Source organism: Melopsittacus undulatus, chromosome 2 (assembly GCF_012275295.1).
Source record: "Melopsittacus undulatus isolate bMelUnd1 chromosome 2, bMelUnd1.mat.Z, whole genome shotgun sequence".
Classification (NCBI taxonomy): Eukaryota; Metazoa; Chordata; class Aves; order Psittaciformes; family Psittaculidae; genus Melopsittacus; species Melopsittacus undulatus.
In genome coordinates this window covers 30,970,540-30,989,825 of record NC_047528.1, presented here as the reverse complement: position 1 = coordinate 30,989,825, position 19,286 = coordinate 30,970,540, and the positions used below count along the sequence as shown (strand labels likewise).

At 39.0% G+C, this 19,286-nt stretch overlaps 1 protein-coding gene across 1 annotated transcript in view; it reads left to right on the top strand.

Annotated features, from left to right (window-relative positions):
• Positions 1 to 19,286, top strand: part of NAA16 (N-alpha-acetyltransferase 16, NatA auxiliary subunit) — a 64,335-nt gene that overhangs the window by 39,569 nt on the left and 5,480 nt on the right. Inside the window, exons 10-15 of the mRNA XM_034072693.1 lie at positions 12,463 to 12,535; positions 12,772 to 12,941; positions 13,268 to 13,420; positions 16,072 to 16,200; positions 17,135 to 17,348; positions 18,559 to 18,752. Of these exons, the coding sequence (XP_033928584.1) occupies positions 12,463 to 12,535; positions 12,772 to 12,941; positions 13,268 to 13,420; positions 16,072 to 16,200; positions 17,135 to 17,348; positions 18,559 to 18,752 (933 nt within the window). The remainder of the gene's footprint in view (positions 1 to 12,462; positions 12,536 to 12,771; positions 12,942 to 13,267; positions 13,421 to 16,071; positions 16,201 to 17,134; positions 17,349 to 18,558; positions 18,753 to 19,286) is intronic.

Here is a 19,286-nt window from a genome sequence, read left to right as displayed (position 1 = left end):
ACATTTTCAGGCACGTATTTAGTATGGTGTTTTTTTCTCAACCTTCATTTTCCACATCTCCTAGCACCAAGACAAAGAGTGCATATGGTGATAGTTTTATTCTGGTCTTGCAGGTGTCATTCACTCCTCTGATAGGACACATCTTGGGTCAGGAGAAGACTTCAGGGCAGCTGCATGTTTTCTGTAACTGACTGTCTAAACCAAATTAGCAGTGGATTACTCAGCTGAAGCCTAGTTGGTGCCCTTACTGCTTTCTTGATGATACTTGGGTCTGTTCTTACGTATCCAAGACTGGATTCCTGTTACGTATAGAGGAAAAGCAGAAGATACCAACTGTCAGTGACTTTATTAAAAACTTTAACTGTTGAGCAAAAAAAACCAACAAAACTCCAAACACAAAGAAAAGCCAAACCCCAACAAATCACAAACAAATAAACTCCTCAACCCTCTTCATGAGGCAGAATCCAGCGAGGTTCAAGGCGCCTTTCCTCGTATTACTTTTTGTCATGATGCTCATTTCAAGTTCAACACTTGCGATAAATCTTCTTCAAGCCTTCTGAAGTGTGCTTAAATACATATGTTTCAGTAAAGGAGGAACAGGTTACAGATTGAATGTGCACATGCCCATTGGGACCTGATGGGATGCATCCACAAGTGCCCATGGAACTGGACAATGTTATTGCACTGACACTTGGTCTTTGAAAGGGTGTTGTCATGGATGGAGTTTCCTGTGTTATTCCCCTTTCAAGAAGTACGAAAGCCAGGATTTGAGAAGCAGTGGGCCAGTCAGCTTCATCTCAGTCCTTGTGAAGCTGATGGAGCAAGTAATCCTGGAACCTTTACCAAAACACATGAAGGACAAAGTGTGGTTGGGAGTAGGTAGGACAGATTTATTAAGCAAAATTCATGCCTGATTAGCTTGATAGCCTTCTATAACAGAATGAATGCCTCAGTGGAGAAGGGAAGAGCAGTTGATACTGTTTATCTTGACTAAGCAAGGCATTTGACACTCTCTTCCATAACAGAGATAAAACTGATGAAATACAGGCCAGCAGCATTTTGTGCTGCATTAGTAAAAGCCACTACCATGAGGCTGAGGGAAGTGATCTTTTTCCCCGGCCCTGGTGAGACTCATCTCTAGTGCTGGGTCTAGTTGTGGGTTCCCCTGTGCGAGAAGCACATGCGCATACTCGAAAGAGTCCAGAGAAAGGCCATAAAGTTGATGAAGGGACTGAAGTTTCTGGCATGTGAAGAGAGGCTGAGAGCTAGGATTGTTTATCTTGTATTTGAACAAAAGAAGGGGCACTTTTGTCATGGAGGTTGTTGAGCATGGGAACAAATTGTTCAGAGGGGTAGTGGAGTCATCATCCTTGGAGATAATATAAACACGGCTGGATATGGCCGGGAGTAACCTGCTTCTGCTGACTTCATTCTGTAAAGGCAGTAAAGGTTGGACTAGGCAGTGACCTTTACCAACCTCGATGATTTTGTGATAGCATCTTACTGTGTCTAACCTTCAAGTCTAGGATCAGTTTGGAGTTGTGACTTGCTAGCCAGCAAGCTACTGTGCAACTGGTACTTTGATACTGGGACAGGTGCATCTTCTGCAAGTTTGGCAACATATAAAGATCCTCTAGCAAACAATGCATATAGGCACAGTAAAGAGGGACATGCCTCTGCACGTGCGTGCCTATATACAAAAGCATTGAGATCCCTAATCTGGATACTGTGACTTGGAATCTTTAGTTGTGATTTTTATATCTGTTTACCAGTATAGCCCTCCTAATTAGTTCCTAGAGTTTCTTGCTCTTCCCTTTTCAGACTATTCACAAATGGAAAAACAAACACTTGTCACAGAATCTGCCTTTTAGAAATGGATTAACTTGAAAACACAAGTAACTGCAGACTTGCCTTAGTACTGGGTTAAATGTGAGTACATGCATGTGAAACATATGTAACTGCTGCTTCAGGGTAGGCACATGCCAGAAGAGCAGGTTGTTTATTCAAGAATGAAACAGGGTTAGACTGAGGATGCTATCTGTAGATACGAAAGGATGTAATATTTGTTTTGGTAAGAGTCCTTCATCCATCATTCTTGATTTTGTTGCTCTTAAAGTGGCACATATGGCATCTCTCTTTATTTCTGTGATGTTCCTCGGTGAAAATTCTAATAGACAATGTAATAGTTGTACATTTGGTGTTTTGTCAGTGATCATCTGCTTGTAGTCTCAAGTGAAGGGAAAGAGCTGTGCAAAGAATACTTTCAGCTTCTCACAAATCAGCAGTTACATGGCCAAGCTGTTGATGTTCAATGAACTTGAGTGTACCCTCCTCTAGGTGGTGAAGGAAACGTGGAGGAAGAGTTAACTATGAAATTCTAGTAAAGTCATAATTGCATCCAGATTATTTCTCAGGTCAGATAGCTCACATGGGGAGGTGCTCAGTGAGGCTGCTGAACATTTGTTAAGCATTAAAGACAAGTGCTAGGCTTCAGATGAGGTATTGTTTTTTGGAGATCAGTGATTCAATTTTGAGTTACACTAAATTACTTATACTTACTGTCCCAAGTACCTGTTCCCTTACATACTCTATAGTAGCTACTTTGGTGTACGTTTAAAGAGAAGATGGCCTTTTACCCTAAAATGGCCTGTTCTGAGAGGTTATAACATACTGTATTGTTTTCATCTTGGAGTTCTAGTTTCTGTAAACTTTAGTTTATGTAAATTTCATGCCAGCAAGTTTCATGGTCTTTGTTTACTGTGTTGAAGGTGAGAATAATAGCTGCTGAACTTGTAGGACCAATTGTCCATTCCACCCTTGTCCTTTAGTTACCACTTGTGTTCCAGGAAGGGCACAGATGTTTTAAGTGTAATTTTCTGTGTACAGTTCTAAATTTGTAATAATCTTTCATTTTCTTACTATGTTGTGAAGTTTAGCTAAAAGCGCAGCTGCTAAACGAACTGGTTTTGCAGTGGCAGTGTCTGAAACATGGTTGGGTTGAAGATGTGGAAATAAAAACATACTAGCTGGCCTCATTTGAAAAGTCCACCTCCATGACTTAGAAAAAAGTCACTTGCTATGAGAGAGGTGCCTGTTTGCGCCTTTGTGTGCAGTGTTGGTGTGTTTTGAAGAACTGTAGTTATTTCTGGGATGAGTAATTTCTTTTACTTTATGTTATTTAAAGCATGTACTTCTCATGTTGTCTCTGGAGATTTATTTACTTGATTTGCTTGATATTGCCATAAAATGTTAAAAGTCTGCATTATCAATTTATAAGCATATTATGGAGGTAATTTGCATTTTAAAGTGAATTTATTGTCTTTTCCACCTTTAACTGTGGACTAAGTAGTAGGAATTGTAGGTGATTGACTAAAATGGGTTCATCCTAAGCAAGTATGATACATGGGAAGATAGCAGGGGAGACTAATTAAAAGGCAGCTTCATCCTACACAAGGAAACTTGTGGGTTTGTGGTTTGGGGCTTTTTACTGACAAGATGTCCTGGTTTTGTCTAGAACTTTGAAATGCTACTTAAACAAAACATGGCTTTAAAAATGGGAATATAATGAATTTTTTTACTTACAGTTGATACTTCTAAGAATAGCATGAAAAGTTTCATTTTCATGAGTCGTGGAGCCTTCTGAAGTAACTCCTTAAAAGTACTGCTATGTGAATGAAAGGGTTTGAAGTGCAACTGAGATACAGTTTTATTTACACACTAAAGAAACATGTAGCACTTACACGGAAAATGGTCTCAACACAATACAGTCTGTGTGTACCTGAAATACTTTAATATGGGTGTCTTAATCCTTTTCTCTGGTATAGGAGACTTACAGACAAGCTGCTGGGTTCTTACTGTTCTATGCCACAAGTGTTTTTTGTAGTTTTTGTTCTTTACTTAGTACTTCAGTTTCTGAAGTTTGGCATTAAAAAATGGGTATCAGTAGAGTAACCATTCTCATTGACTTTTCTATGATGCTAAACCTTTAATTTAAAAAGCCTGCTATGCAGCATGGAGGCTTATGAAAAATCTTTATCGGGCTTCTTTTAATTTCTAATTGGAAAGTATACTTGGATATTTAAGCTGCACTTTTCATGGTGCTATCTTTGTACTTGAATAAAAGTCACACAGTTGTCACAATACTTGTTGGGAAGAAGCCGTAGTCTTTTGGGCACATTCAGGAAGCAAATATTCATGTTTAGGAGTGTCACTGTGTTTCTATGTGTTCTGTTCTTGCAAAGTTACTGTTCAGGGTGAATGCATCTGTGGCTGTTTGCAGAACTTTTCTGATGGAAGCTAATAACCTGAAGCATAAGCAATCACGTGGGATATATTAATTTTCACATTCTGTAAGCTGTTGTCCAGATGTATTTGAAATACTAGTGAACAGCCTTATTTGTTATTGGTTATCACAAGGGAGGGATCTTGAAATGCTACCCATACCTCCCCCCAGAAAGCTCTCTTTGTTCTTAAGCAATATTCAGAAATACTCTTTGGTTCCCTGTACATGCTGGTCTCTATATCCATGAGATAAACCATCCAAAGAGTCAATTAGTCAACATCAAGGTTTGCGTCGATTGTGTTGCAGGTGCGTTGGTTGATTCCATTGAAGCTCGACATTAGTGCACATGTGCCCTTTTTCTGAGTAACTAAAAACATGGAGACTGTGAGGAAATACTACATGAGCGAAAATGTCTGGCTGGAAGAAACATCAGAAACAACAGTCTCAAAAAATGGTGTAAGACTGTCTGCACAGGAAGGTAGGCTGTCTCCAGTGAAGATCTTTCTTTAACCCTTTCAGGAAAAAAGGCATTTTTCATCCTTGATGTAGAAAGCTAAAGGAATTTGCAGCAAGGTGCAGTTAGTCTTGTACTACTGGTGGATTACATAAGGAAGTGAAAGAGAGCTCTAGTTCAGCAGAGTGGAAGCATGTTCGGAAACGCGGTAGTGTTTAGCTCTGGGGCCTCTAACACAAGGGGGATGTGGACCTGCTGAGCTGTGTCCAGAGGGCCACAAAGATGCTCAGAGGACTAGAGCACCTCTGCAATGGAGATAGGCTGAGAGAGCTGGTGTTGTTCAGCCTGGAGAATAGAAGGCTCCAGGAAGACCTTAGAGCAGCTTTGCAGTGCCTAAAGGGGCCTACAAGGAAGATGGAGGGTCATATAGGGATAGAAAAAGGGAAAATGATTTTTAAACTGAGAGAGGGTAAATCTAGATTAGATATGAGGAAAAAATTCTTCCCTGTGAGGGTGGTGAGACACTGGCACAAGTTGCCCAGAGAAGCTGTGGCTGTCTCATCCATGGAATTGTTCAAGGCCAGGCTGAACAGGGCTTTGAGCAACCTGGTCTAGTGGAAGGTATCCCTGTCTGTGGCAGGGGTGTGGAACTAGGTGATTTTTAAGGTCCCTTCCAACCCAAACTATTCTGTGAATATTAAAATGAAAGTAAAACCCTGTCTTGTGGCAGTACTCTGGTAGAACTATTACCCCTATTTCTTTTCAATTTTATCCACTCTGCTGAATATTAAATGAGGCAGGCACTCTTCAGGAAAAGACATATAATAAAATGCTTTATATTTTGTTGCTTTGTATATGTATTTCTGTTGCTTTAGAGTGGCTCCTTGATTTGTACCTTACAACCTGTTGGTTTTGGTGTAATTCAGACATGGGACTGCTCCTAGAGAAGTAAGTTTAGCTTAGCCAGTCATCTCTGAATTTTGTTACTGTTTTTCTTCTGTACTTATACACTTATTCTCACACTTATACCAAGTACGTCTCAATTTAGCTTACTAGGTATCTGCAGTTCACTATGAAGTGTAGATTTATTTGGGGTGGAGTAAATTAAAATATTGGTAAACTTCACATCAGTCGCTCTCCAGAGAGATACTCTCCCAGCACAACTTTCTGATTTATGAGTTTCTGTAAGACTGTTTCATAAGGCTCTGTCATGTCTCCAACAGTATGTCTAGAGAAAAACAATATCCCATTTATAGTCTGTTTATCCTTTTAGGCTAATTCCTAGATGAAAGATGTCTAGTACATTTAAGCAGTGTGCTGCTTCTAGAGGTCTCTATGTAATTGGAAATAGCAGAAAAATGTGTAGGCTTCTGTAAATTATATGCGGACTTCAGTAGTGGGCTGGCATGTTAAATTTCTGTAGCTTCATTTAAAAATGCAGTGGAAGATCAATGTCTGGCAGTGTAAAATCGGAAGACAGATTCTAAAAGTCAAGCCTTTAATTTTCTTGTGTGTAGTCCCTAGGTTTTTATTTTAATTCTGTGTTGTACATTTTACAGCTTGACCATTGTAGGAGAGTTTTCTAGGGCAGCCTGTTCTGATTGTGGTGTTACTGTCCTACTGAGCTCCAGATTCCTGCACAAAGGTTTTCCGAATTATATAACTTCGACAGTTTTGTAAACTGCTGATCTGTTAGCTTTCGCTTCTAAAAGAGATAGCCTATGTAAAAATCTCATAGGAACATTATTGTCAAATTAGTTACTATTTATGGTGTGCTGAATGCTACTGTTTGTACTTTGAAGTGTTCTGTAGCTTTGCTATAGGTGCAGCAAATATGCTGCCAATAGTAAATACACATTTTCATTGAACTTCCCTTCAGTTTTTTTTTTTTTTTAGGAAAAATAAACTATTATGTTTATAACACAACTAGATGTGTAATTGAGTTTGAAAAATAATTTAATTACTCTAGTCATAGAATAGACTAGTTAGGGTTGGAAAGGACCTTAAGATCATCTAATTCCAACCCCCCTGCCATTTATGTGAACACCTCACACTAAACTGTATCACCCAAGGCTCTGTCCAGCCTGGCCTTGAACACTGCCAGGGATGGAGCATTCACAACCTCCCTGGGCAGCCCGTTCCAGTGCCTCACCACACTCACAGTAAAGAACTTCCTTCTTATGACCAGTCTGAACTTCCCCTAAGTTTTAGCCCATTACCCCTTGTCCTATCATTACAATCCCTAATGAATAGTCCATCCCCAGCATCCCTATAGGCCCACTTCAGATGCTGGAAGGCTGCTATGAGGTTTCCATGCAGCCTTCTCCAGGCTGAACAGCCCCAACTTTCTCAGCCTGTCTTCATACAGGAGGTGCTCCAGTCCCCTGATCATCCTCGTGGCCCTCCTCTGGACTTGTTCTAACAGTTCCATGTCCTTTTTATGTTGAGGACACCAGAACTGCACACAATACTCCAAGTGAGGTCGCACAAGAGCAGAGTAGAGAGGCAGGGTCAATCACCTCCTTTGACCTGCTGGTCACTCTCCTTTTGATGCAGCCCAAGATACGGTTGGCTTTCTGGGCTGTGAGTCATTCTTTTATTTTCTGAATGGAAAGATGCTACATTTATGGAGAAGATTGAACAATTCTGACAGTTCCCAGCAGTTTCAAAGTTAAGACCTCATTTCCAAGTCTGTCAGAATTCTATATTTTTCCATTCCAAGTAGATATCTTAGCAGTTTATTTATAAGGATACTCAAGGAGTATTGCTTTTAAAATAGTGTCTTTAAGGAGTTGCTTTAATATTTAACTTGTTACATTTGAAGCACTTAAAATTCATGGCTCGCTCTTGTATTCATAATCATCCTACTTAAGGTTTGTTTTGTTTAACATGAGACTGATCTTGTACTTGTAATGCTGTTTCCCAGTTCCAGAGGAGCTTGTGCAGTTGTGCTTTCAGTGTGTAAACACACACGTACTAGATCTTTCCAAAGCAGCAGCAAATTCTTTAATGAAGAATATTCTTCTGGTGATTCATTTGCCATTCTGCTTGAGTAGTCTGCTCTCTGCAAAGCTGGTATGCCGAGAGCTATCCCCTAGCTGAGACTTTTCTAAGAATAGCTCAAAAGTGCAAAGCTTGTTACATATGAGACAAAAATATGCTTCCAGTGCAGATGTCTGAGACAAAAACTGATTAATGCAGTCACATATGATTACAAATGTTGGATGGTTCAGTCAAAATTACAAAACAACTGCAATGTTTAGCAAATGCTATTTGTACTATAAGCTTTGATTTATTATATGTGTACATAGCATGCCCTAAAAAAGAAACAATGCTGTTTCAGCAGAGCAGGTATACAGAGTACCATGTTACAATTTACTTTTGTGAATGTCAAATACAAACTAAACTTGCTTAAATAAATGAAGGAAGCTTTTTCTTTTGGAGATTAGTATTTCAGATACTGTGTATCCAGTATTTCAGCCTGTGTATCCCTTGGTGGTATTGACATTGTATCACTTGTTCTATTTCAGGAGTAGCTGTTCTCAGTTCTAGCAGCAAAGGACTGCAATAGTAGTCTTCATGTATGCACCAAGTTAGAATTATTTTGAGATAATCACAGTAGGATTTGATGGTGTATATAGTCAAGTTCATACTGATTACAAACTTAATGTAGTGCAGCTGTATTGTTGAGGAAGACATGTAGTTTACTGGCAGTTATATGTATCATAAGGTACACCTCCAAACCCAATCCAGGGTGAAAAGGAGCTCTAGCTATTCTTGATTTTTAGTGAACTGTGAATTCTGAATGTGTCTGACACTTCAATAGGTGTATTTCACATTTAAAAGTGATTACAAGTCATTAGTGGGGGTTTTTAGGAGCTTTTTTAGGTGGCTGCCCACATACACCTTCTTGTGTGATGGATACATTTGGAAGAGCCTGACCTCAGACCTTTTGTGCAGTGCACATGTCCCAGCTGGCTCATGCATTTGGCTCTGTTCTCTGCTGCTTTGATAAAAAGCATATCTCATTTAGTGCCAGTCATCCTCTGGCTATAGATGAAGATGCTTCTTGTTTTCATTAGACTGTAGTAAAACCTTTTTTCTAATGAGTAGCAGCCTTACTTTCGCATGTTTTTCCCTTGGTAGTAGTTGACTGACTCTATGAGCTCTTCCCTTTTTGAGTCTGTTGGCAGGTTCTTTATTTGAAACTTCCTTTCCATCATTATCTTCATCCAAAAAGATATGGGCAGAATGCCCTTGATGTAAATGTTGTTCATGGTGTGATGGGGCTGTGCTAGATACAACAGATCATCAGAAATATGCCTCTGGTACCAGTTAAAATATTTTTCAGGACTGAAAGTTCACACCTACGCATCTTCATTTGTAGAAACGGGGACTTCAGGCTGCAGATGTGTGCAGAGCCTAACTGTCTCTGAAGACAGGATCCACCTGCACAGGGGGTGCTAAGCTGTATGTCTTTCTTTTCTATGACAAGTAATCATGTAACCCTTTTCAGGGAGGCTGTGAAGGGGCCTCTGTGACCAGAAGTAGTTTTGAAACCAAATTATTTGACAAATACTACTTCAGAAGATGTTCTTGTTTGTGCTATCATTGTATTGGAGCTTTTCTTAGTGCTGTTTCTGGGGAAGGTTCTGTTTAGAATGGTGTGGAGAGCATAACACCAAAAGAAAAGCAAGGAACCAAATCTTTGTAGTATTCCTCTTCATTATTTAGTGGGTTCAGCTCTGTTGTGTTAGCTTTTTTTCTATGTGTGTGAGAGGGAGAATAATTACTACTGTCTCAGAAATGGGCTGATGGTGGAGGAGACAACTGAAGAAAGGGATGGTTTAGTACTGTTATTGTGTGCCACAGTCCAGCTGCAAGCCTGTTCAAAATGTCATCAGTAGCCTTCTCCAGAACTCTGAACCAGCTTTCTGTTTTTTCTGTCTTATTTGATACTAAGTTATGTGCTTCTTATCTTGTTATAATGAAATTGAAAGTTGTAGGTAGTAACCTATGTGATTCAAAACTCAAAGGTTAGAGGTCTGAATTTTGATGTTTTAAGAGACTTTGGAAACTGGTGGCACCAGTTCTTGTCATAAACTCAAAGATTTGTTGATATATTCAGTTATGCTTTTGTAATACCGTCAGTTTTTTCAGATTTATGGCAAGGGAATAATCAAAATTTCTTTTTCCCTAGAGTAATATTGTTCAAAATTAACTCGTGGTCAATATCATGGTATTTCCAGATACCTCAGCTTGGTTGTTTTTAGCAACTGTAAAATGATCTTTATGAAAAATGCTGTAATGTTTACTAAAATATTACTGCCTCTGAGATGGCAGTGATGACTGTAGAATGCTGAGAATAGATGGTAGTAAATCCAAGAGACAGATTTTTACTACTAGATCTGCAGTTAATATGATGCAGAAATTGGGGTTTGTATTTCCAGATAATTTGTTTCCCAAAGCAAGACATGAGCATGCAATTATTTTCCTAAATTACTAGTAAGCGACTGAAGCATAACCATAAAAAGGGAGGAAAAAGATTTTGGGTAGTCACAAGAAACAAAGATACTGTCATTTCCATCGAGAACATCTGCAGTAACCAAACTACCTGATTTGCATTGTTTGTAGCTGTTGCTTTCACTGAGTAGTTGTTTTCAAATGTATTGTTCAAAGTAGTTTTCCATATGACATTTCCAGTGTGTTTTCTTGGACTGTAGAAGGCAAAACCACTGCAGAATTCTGAATTCAGAAGAAGTTGGCATTGTTTAAAACATAGTACGGTTTGGTATTCTCCATCACCTCAAGATCAGAGAATTTAATTTCAGTGTTGTTTATTTCACTCACAATCACACATCTCTCTTCTGCCAGCCCCTCTGATGATGGATCTAGTAATGGGGCTTCCGTACTCTGAAACGGAGAAGGGAGTGAATCACTTGGAACGCTACTACCTCTGGCTCAAAGCAGGGACATGTGGATCAGAGGTGGTGGCATCATTCTTTTGGTGATAGCATGGTCTTTGTCCAGCTGTGAAGCCATGCTCTAAGTTCACAGTAGTGGAAAACATAGTGTAGTGGTGTGAAAAGGGTCTTTCTACATTTACACACCATTTACTTGCAGTCCAGCAAAGCTGGTTGGTCTTAAAGGAATTTGAGCTTACTAACAGCTAGATGAGAATAACTTTGGCAATACTTTGAAGGTACAAGGGAGTAACACTTACCCTGTTGCACACATATGCTGTAAGAGAAGAGAATCTTCAAAGATTTTCTGAGGTAGAACGTTTCTTTTAGTAAATAGATGTCTGAGGCCAGACAACAGCTTAATGCATTTATTTGGTTTTGTCCATTTATTTGTGACTTTTTTATAGCCCTTTATCACTCCATAGTTATTTGAGGTCTAGTAACATTTTATTGAATCTGATATTTTGCTGCCAGAAACAATTTGAGATTTGCCCAGACCTTTCTAGAATGTTTATATCTTTTATTACACTTTTGAGACATTTTCACTGGCTGTATATAACTTGGATGTGACACCTTCTCTGCTCTCTTTGAAACAAATGTTTGGCATTTCTTGCCTGTTGTGGTGAATTAGGTTAACTTAAGTAGTAACCTTCAAATTGTATACTTTGATCATCCAGAACAAGATATTTCTTTTTTCCCTTCCTCTCCTCTCCCAAAGTGTATCTTAAAGTACATTGGATATGTGCTTTGCCAAATCCTGCTTTTTTAAATTTCACTCTCTTCACAATACTTCTTATTTTAGTCTTGCAATTTATATATATATTTTTATTAATGTAGGATCATCTTTTAACCATTGAAATTTTAGGTTTTTACCATCTGTAGTTTTCACCTGGTTGGCGAATGTAGCTATTAGCCCACTATGCTTACAGTAAGATCTTATTTAAGTCCTTTCTGTGTTTTGGGTACATATATCCGTAAGTCATACTGCTTGCTTTCTTTAATGTTCTTGTTTCCTTAAGAGGCCAGTTGCTTGCTGGATATGGCAGGCATGTTTAGAATATAACTACAAAACAGGCTGAGCATTTCATAAAATGCTTAAAATACTACCTGGCACTTGCAAGTCATGGACCTGGTATTGGAATAGTTCATGGTCGTGAGTTCAAGACTCTTGGGTGAATTTTGAGTTTTCAACCTCCGGATGAGCAACAACGTTGTTGACAAGGTCTGATTTCAGAAAGTATTAGCCTTAAATCAATCAGTAGGCATTTTTACGTAAAAAGAGGCAACCCATATTGTAGGGACCACCACCTTTTCAAGGAGGAAAAAAAATATGAATCTTTAATCATACATATCAGCCTGTCAGAAAACCACAGAATCCTCTTCCATATTGTTATGGTAAGTTCATGCAGAGTGTTTTCCAAAGCACCTCTCTTCAGTTGGCTCCGTTTGGTCACTTAAAAACTAGGAATATAAATTAATAAAATTTCCAAAATCCAACTTAAAATTAATACTAATCAAATGTACTTACTTTTTTTGGTAAGCTGCCAAAGATTACACCTGTTTCCCTGCTGTATCACCAGTAAAAATGGGTGATCAAAGGAAGCTTGTGAAAAGTGAAGTAAACTCTGTGAGGATAAATCCAATTTTTTCCAAGTAATTAGTATAGTTTCTCTAATTTTGCTCCAGTCTGTTTTTCAGTGTGTTAATTTAGAAACGTTAGATAGTAAAGCATAACTTGAGGTGATTTTTCTTTTTATGTGCAGGTTTCTACAATCCAAGAACTTGTTACTGGGTATGAAACCTCTTTGAAAACTTGTGATCTTTTTAGTACATGTGGTAAGTTTCTGTGATCTTCTGTTAATTACCCTGTAATCACTAATACTGTTTATGGCAGTTATCAAGAACTGTTGGAGTGCTAATACTTTGCAAGAAAGTAGTTGTAATAGCTTGTAGTGAATGAATTCACTTCAGGAAATACTTGATGAATTTGCCAAGCTTTGTATTTTGTGTTTGTTCTTCAGATGCAGTCTTCAACCTTACTGGTTACTGTAACTTTTTCCATTTTGTTACAGAAAACGGAGAGAAAGAGCCCCCAACAACACTGCTTTGGGTTCGATATTTCCTGGCACAACACTTTGACAAACTTGGACAGTGTTCTCTGGCCTTGGATTACATTAATACTGCAATTGCCAGCACTCCAACATTGATAGAACTCTTCTATTTAAAAGCAAAAATTTACAAGGTAAAAAGCTAATTTGGCTATTCGGAGTACCTAGTTTGTATATAAAAAAAGCCCACATCAAACTGGTGTGGCTGTGTGTCTAGTATTTCAGTTAGCAGTGGTTATGGGCATTGGTTTGCATGCGGATTTCTCTTTGGGCATTGTTCTGTCAGGAAAACAGTGAAAACCCTTTTGTTTAGGTTTTGCAAAGCAAGTCAGAACCTACAGCAGATTGTAACACTGCCTTTTGTTATTTCTCAGAGACAAATACCAATAGCTGTAGATTTCAGGAGTTGGTCAATAGCAGGCTTATACTGAAAGTTAACTATTTAATTTCTCCTTAACAGCATGTAGGTAACCTCAAGGAAGCTGCCAAATGGATGGATGAAGCACAGTCTTTGGATACTGCAGACAGATTTATCAATTCTAAGTGTGCTAAATACATGTTGCGAGCAAATATGGTCAAGGATGCAGAGGAGATGTGCTCTAAATTCACAAGGGTAAGTATACTGCTTTAGGAAAGAGAGGTTTTATTTGCATCTGGCAATTTGTTTTTTACTCATGTAACTTCTGAACAAAAAAGCCACCCCAGACTACCTTCTATTAGTGTTTGTTTTTAAGATAATGCCCTTACTGGTAAATAACTATATAGAATCATAGAATTGCTTTATTTGAAAGACACCTTTAAAGAATCATCTGCTTCAACTCCCCCGCCATGGGTGGGGACACCTTTCAAAAATCAGGCTGCTCAAAGCCTTATCCAGCCTGACTTCGAACACTTTCAGGGTTGGGGAATCCACAGCTTCTCTGTGCAACCTGTGCCAGTGTCTCATCATCCTCAAAGAATTTCTTCCTTACATACAACATAAGCCTATCCGCTTTCAATTTAAAACTGTTACACATTGTCCTGTCACTAGGGGCCCTGGTGGAAAGTCTTAGTCTTCCATATAAGTCCCCTTTACATGTTGAAACACTGGAGTAAGGTCTCCATGGAGCTTCTCTTCTCCAGGCTGAAAATCACAACTCTCTCAGCCTTTCTTTGCAGGGGAGGTGTTTCAAGCCTCTGATTTTTCATGGCCCTCATCTGGACCTGCTGTAACCGGCTCATGTCCCTTGTGTGCTAGGGACCAAGGTTTCCCTATCATTTATGTAACTAACTATGAAGAAGCTACTTGGTGGGATTTGCTAGATCACATAAGTGAATTAGGCTCCTTAATTTTAGGTGTGAAAATAGTTGAAATTGAGTCCAATCTTTCTAGATATTTCTAGGAATTATTGAAAATTCAGTCACTAAAACTCACTGTGTACATTGTGGAAATGTTAGAGCAGCAGATACAGAACTCTAGCATAGATATGTAGTAACATAGGATAGACCTTATGTAAATAAATACATGTGAGTTGAATAGGGTTTTCTTTCTAGTATAAAGACTGATATGAAAACTTGGTGGCTAGCATTTGTGATATGTGGAACATGCTTCCAGTTTGTTTGCTCTTAATCTAGAGCATTGAAACTATAAAGAATAACTCCTAGGATTTTTTTCTTGAAAAAGTATGAAGTAAAAATCTAACTTTATTTAGACTGTGAACTTCTAAAACTAAGCTATTCATGCTACATGATAATGCAGAAAACACCTAATTTGGGGCAGTGTCTATAATTACCAATTGTGGACATGCAGTATCAGTTTGCTCCTTCTCACACCCTTTCCCTTGACTGGATGGCCCCTACCTGGGTCCCCATACCCTTGGGTAGGCAGCATTCTGGAGGGTAGATTTTGTCTAGTTAAGCCCACCAGCGCTTTTGGAACACTGACTAAAGCTGCACTTAAACATCGGGGCATTTCCCCACTGCCCCAGTCCTGTCAGCCCATCTAAGGTATAACACAAAACCACTACTGCTACCACAAATAATAATAATGATAAGGGGAGTAACAAGGAGAGAGAATAGAATGGCTCACTACCCAAATAACCATGACAAGTGCAAGGTCCTGCACCTGTGTCGGAGCAATCCCAGGCATAGCTACAGGTTGGGCAAAAAGGAAATTCAGAGCAGCCCTGCGGAAAAGAACTTGGGGGTGTTGGTCAGTGAGAAAATGAACATGAGCCGGCTTCAGTGTGTGCTTGCAGCCCAGAAAGCCAACTGTATCCTGGGCTGCATCAAAAGGAGCGTGACCAGCAGGTCAAAGGAGTTGATCCTGCCCCTCTACTCTGCTCTCGTGAGACCCCACTTGGAGTACTGTGTGCAGTTCTGGTGTCCTCAACATAAAAAGGACATGGAACTGTTTAGAACAAGTCCAGAGGAGGGCCACGAGGATGATCAGGGGACTGGAGCACCTCCTGTATGAAGACAGGCTGAGAAAGTTGGGGCTGTTCAGCCTGGAGAAGAAAAGGCTGCGTGGAGATCTCATAGCAGCCTTCCAGTATCTGAAGGGGGTCTATAAGGATGCTGGTGAGGGACTATTCATTAGGGACTGTAGTGACAGGACAAGGGGTAATGGGTTCAAACTTAAACAGCAGAGGTTTAGACTGGATATAAGGAAGAAGTTCTTTACTGTGAGTGTGGTGAGGCACTGGAATGGGTTGCCCAGGGAGGTTGTGAATGCTCCATCCCTGGCAGTGTTCAAGGCCAGGTTGGACAGAGCCTTGGGTGACATGGTTTAGTGTGAGGTGTCCCTGCCTGAGGCAGGGGAGTTGGAACTAATGATCTTAAGATTCTTTCCAACCCTAACTACTCTATGATTCTATATTGGTGGATTAGTAAACTAGTAGATGCCTCTTACCTGATGCGAGGGAGAAAACCCAAAAAAACTTATTTGCTGAACTTTTAAGTTTTTTAGGAATAATATTGTTTTCTGCCCCCAAACTATGGAAGTAAGACTGCGTATACAAGCATGAGTTAAATGTTGAGACACTAATGTTGTTGAGATAATACTACTCAATTTTTTAAAATCATTTAAATTCATACCTTTATCTTGGGAGGCATAGTATATCACAAGAATTATTCTCAATTGCTGGGTGGTTTTATCCGTTTTCTGTTGTATGCCAAGCAACTGAAGGATTGATTGTTTCCTACTAATAGCCTGGAACTAACTGTAAGTGAAAGAAGCAGCTGGTAAATTATAATAGTAAAAAGTGATAATGACCCTTGTTTCAGGAAGGAACTTCTGCTATGGAAAACCTAAACGAGATGCAGTGTATGTGGTTCCAGACTGAATGTGCTGCAGCTTATCAAAGGTTAGGGAAGTATGGTGATGCCTTGAAAAAATGCCACGAAGTAGAAAGGGTAAGTAGGTGCAAACACCTTCAGTTTTTTTCCCCATATTTCTCATACAGTAATGAAGGTATCTGTTGATGTAATCAGCGTGATTTTCTTTGCATATAAAGTGTCCATAGAGTGATTTTTAAAAACAAGTTAATATTGGATGATTTATTGCAGTAGATAAGATGTCATCCCGAGCTATTACATAGAAAAACAATTACTTGAAGTGAGAAGGTTTCAATATAAAATACCATGTTGTTGTGGTTTAAGTCCAGTCAGTAACTAAGCACCACACAGCTGCTTGCACACCACCCCACTGGTGGGATGGGGAGGAGAATTGGAAAAAAGCTAAAACCTGTGGGTTGAGATAAGAACAATTAATAATTGAATTATGGTAATAATAATAGGAAATATATATATAGAAAGAGAAATAAAGCAAACAAACCCAAGTGCTGCACAGTACAACCGCTCACCACCTGCTGACCAATACCCAGCCCGACCTGAGCAGTGATCGGCCCCTTGCGGGTAAATCCCCCCAGCATATATACTGGGCATGACGTGCTGTGGTATGGAATACCCCTTTGGCTAGTTTGGGTCAGGTGTCCTGTCTCTGCTCCCTCACAGCTTCTTGTGCCCCTCCTCACTGGCAGAGCATGAGAGACTGAAAAGTCCTTGAGCAGGGTAAGTGCTACTTAGCAACAACTAAAACAGGGGTGTTTTATCAGCATTGTTCTCAGAAGTATTTGAAAAACCACATGGTAGTTTGATTTTTCTGGGTGGGTTTCTTTCCTACTGAGAGGTTCTTTTGCACAGTCAGTATTAGAACGATATTGCTATGCCTGTGCGATATTGCCTGCAAATATCAGCTGCAACTTATGTATTCACCTCCATGTAATTAAAAATCAGACAAAGTGAAGGAAGTGCCTAAGAGTTCTGTGTTGTTTTTTTTTATTTGAAGCATTTTTTTGAGATAACGGATGATCAATTTGACTTCCACACATACTGCATGAGAAAGATGACTCTTCGTGCCTATGTAGACCTTCTGAGATTAGAAGATGTGCTCAGGAAACATGCCTTCTACTTCAAGGCTGCTAGATCAGCAATTGAAATCTACTTGAAGCTCCATGATAATCCTCTTACCAATGAAAGCAAAGAACAAGAAGTGAATTCAGGTATCCATAGTGGAGGTTCATATGTGTATGACACCTGTAAAAGTTTATTAAGCTGAGTTATTTTTATGCTAGAGAATAAATATAAGTTATAATATACACAACTTTTCCCTGTTTTCTGTCACGATTTGGTAACTGAAGAGAGATCATGGATAACATGCTACAGCTTTCTTTTTCTATTCTCCTCTCATCATATTAAAGAACTAGTGTGTGAATGAACCCAGCAGGAGTACCTGGGGAGGAGTGGCATTTCAGAATATTGAGAGAAAAAAATCAAATTTAGCTCTGCCATTAATTCATTTAAACAAAAGATAAATATCATTAACAGATGAATTATGAAGCAATGGATGGATTTTGTGGGAAAGCAGTCTGAATTGTAATAATTTCATTTTGATTTAGTGTGTTTAACTTACTACATTTTATAATTTTTCATGTAAGTTCAGGATCAAAGAATACATGGGTGTGTATTAGCAAAATCAATACATTAGGAAATGATTTAAAAGAAGTGTTAAATGGAAAGCAGACTCTCTGAGGCAACCAGTGAGGTGTGGCTCACATGCAGTATGTCACAGAAACTAAGATGGGGAAGAATAAGAAGTTAGTTCATATGCCTGCTGTGCATTGAGATTCAGTAGGCTCATGCACAGAGGAAAACAGCACTGTGTGAATGGGGTAGAAAGAATGCTTGCTTCCCTGTCTCAGAATGGTGGCTAGTCCAGGAGAGATAATGGTATCACAGCCACAAAAAAAAGATGCGTTAGCCTCCAACAGCCTGTTCTTCTCTTCCTTGCTACATTACTAGTACAGCTCCTGTTCTTGGACATGACAGTAAGCAGAGTGGAAACTACAGTATGATACTGGATAAACTGGTTAGGTCAGTGGGACAACAAGGAAGGAGAAGAGGGGTGAATGGAAAGCCTGGAGGCTCCTCAATTCTATGTGAACTTGTAGGAAACCATGTTTTGTGTGTTCTGCTTTTCATGCAACTGTCAAACCTTCTTGATTTATCTAAATGTTAGTCCAGTCAAAACCTGAACACAGCAAGCAACCTAAATATTCATATAATGATCCTGCTAATACATGCCAGAATATTTTATCTCTCCTCATCCCAGATAATACCGGTTTTTGCTTGCATCCATTTAACTGTCTTACGGCATTTGCAGAAAAGATTTTTAATTAAATTCTTTGTATTTGTCACCTTGTTGATCTCTAGAAAATCTCTCAGCCAAAGAATTGAAAAAAATGCTTAGTAAGCAAAGAAGAGCACAGAAGAAAGCAAAACTGGAAGAAGAAAGAAAACATGCAGAAAGAGAGCGACAACAAAAGAATCAAAAGAAAAAGCGAGATGAAGAGGAGGAGGAAACTAGTGGGCCCAGGGAAGAGCTGATTCCTGAAAAACTGGAAAGGGTTAGCATGGTCTTTCATGTTAAATTCATGTGATTATCATAAAAAGCCTATAATATGGGATTACTGTCAGGTTCTTTTAAAGGAATCCAGTGGTTTTTATAAAATCTTTTTTGCACACAAAGGTGTGTAGTCTATTTACACTAAAGAAAAGTAACATTTTTCCTCTAATAAATTAAAGTTCTATATTAAAACACTGTTACTTTAAGTTTTGGGTTGTTTTTGTTTTTTAACATTAAGCATCCTTCATTAAAATAGATAGTGAGCAGAAACATGGTTCTTGCCTCAATAATTCTGGGTTTCATACATTGAATAGAGGAAGAACTAACAGAAATATATTTGCAGTTCACCAAATTTGAAGACATGAGCCATTATATCTCCAAGCACAAAGAATTGTCTCCTTTGTCACAGTAACTCCAGAAGTTTAAGCTTGCTGTCTAAGGTGGTTATATTTCATTGTTTCCTAATGCTAAATTATAACAAGTGCATTAAGCCATACCAGAGTTAGCAATCATAGAATCATATGATGTTGCCTTT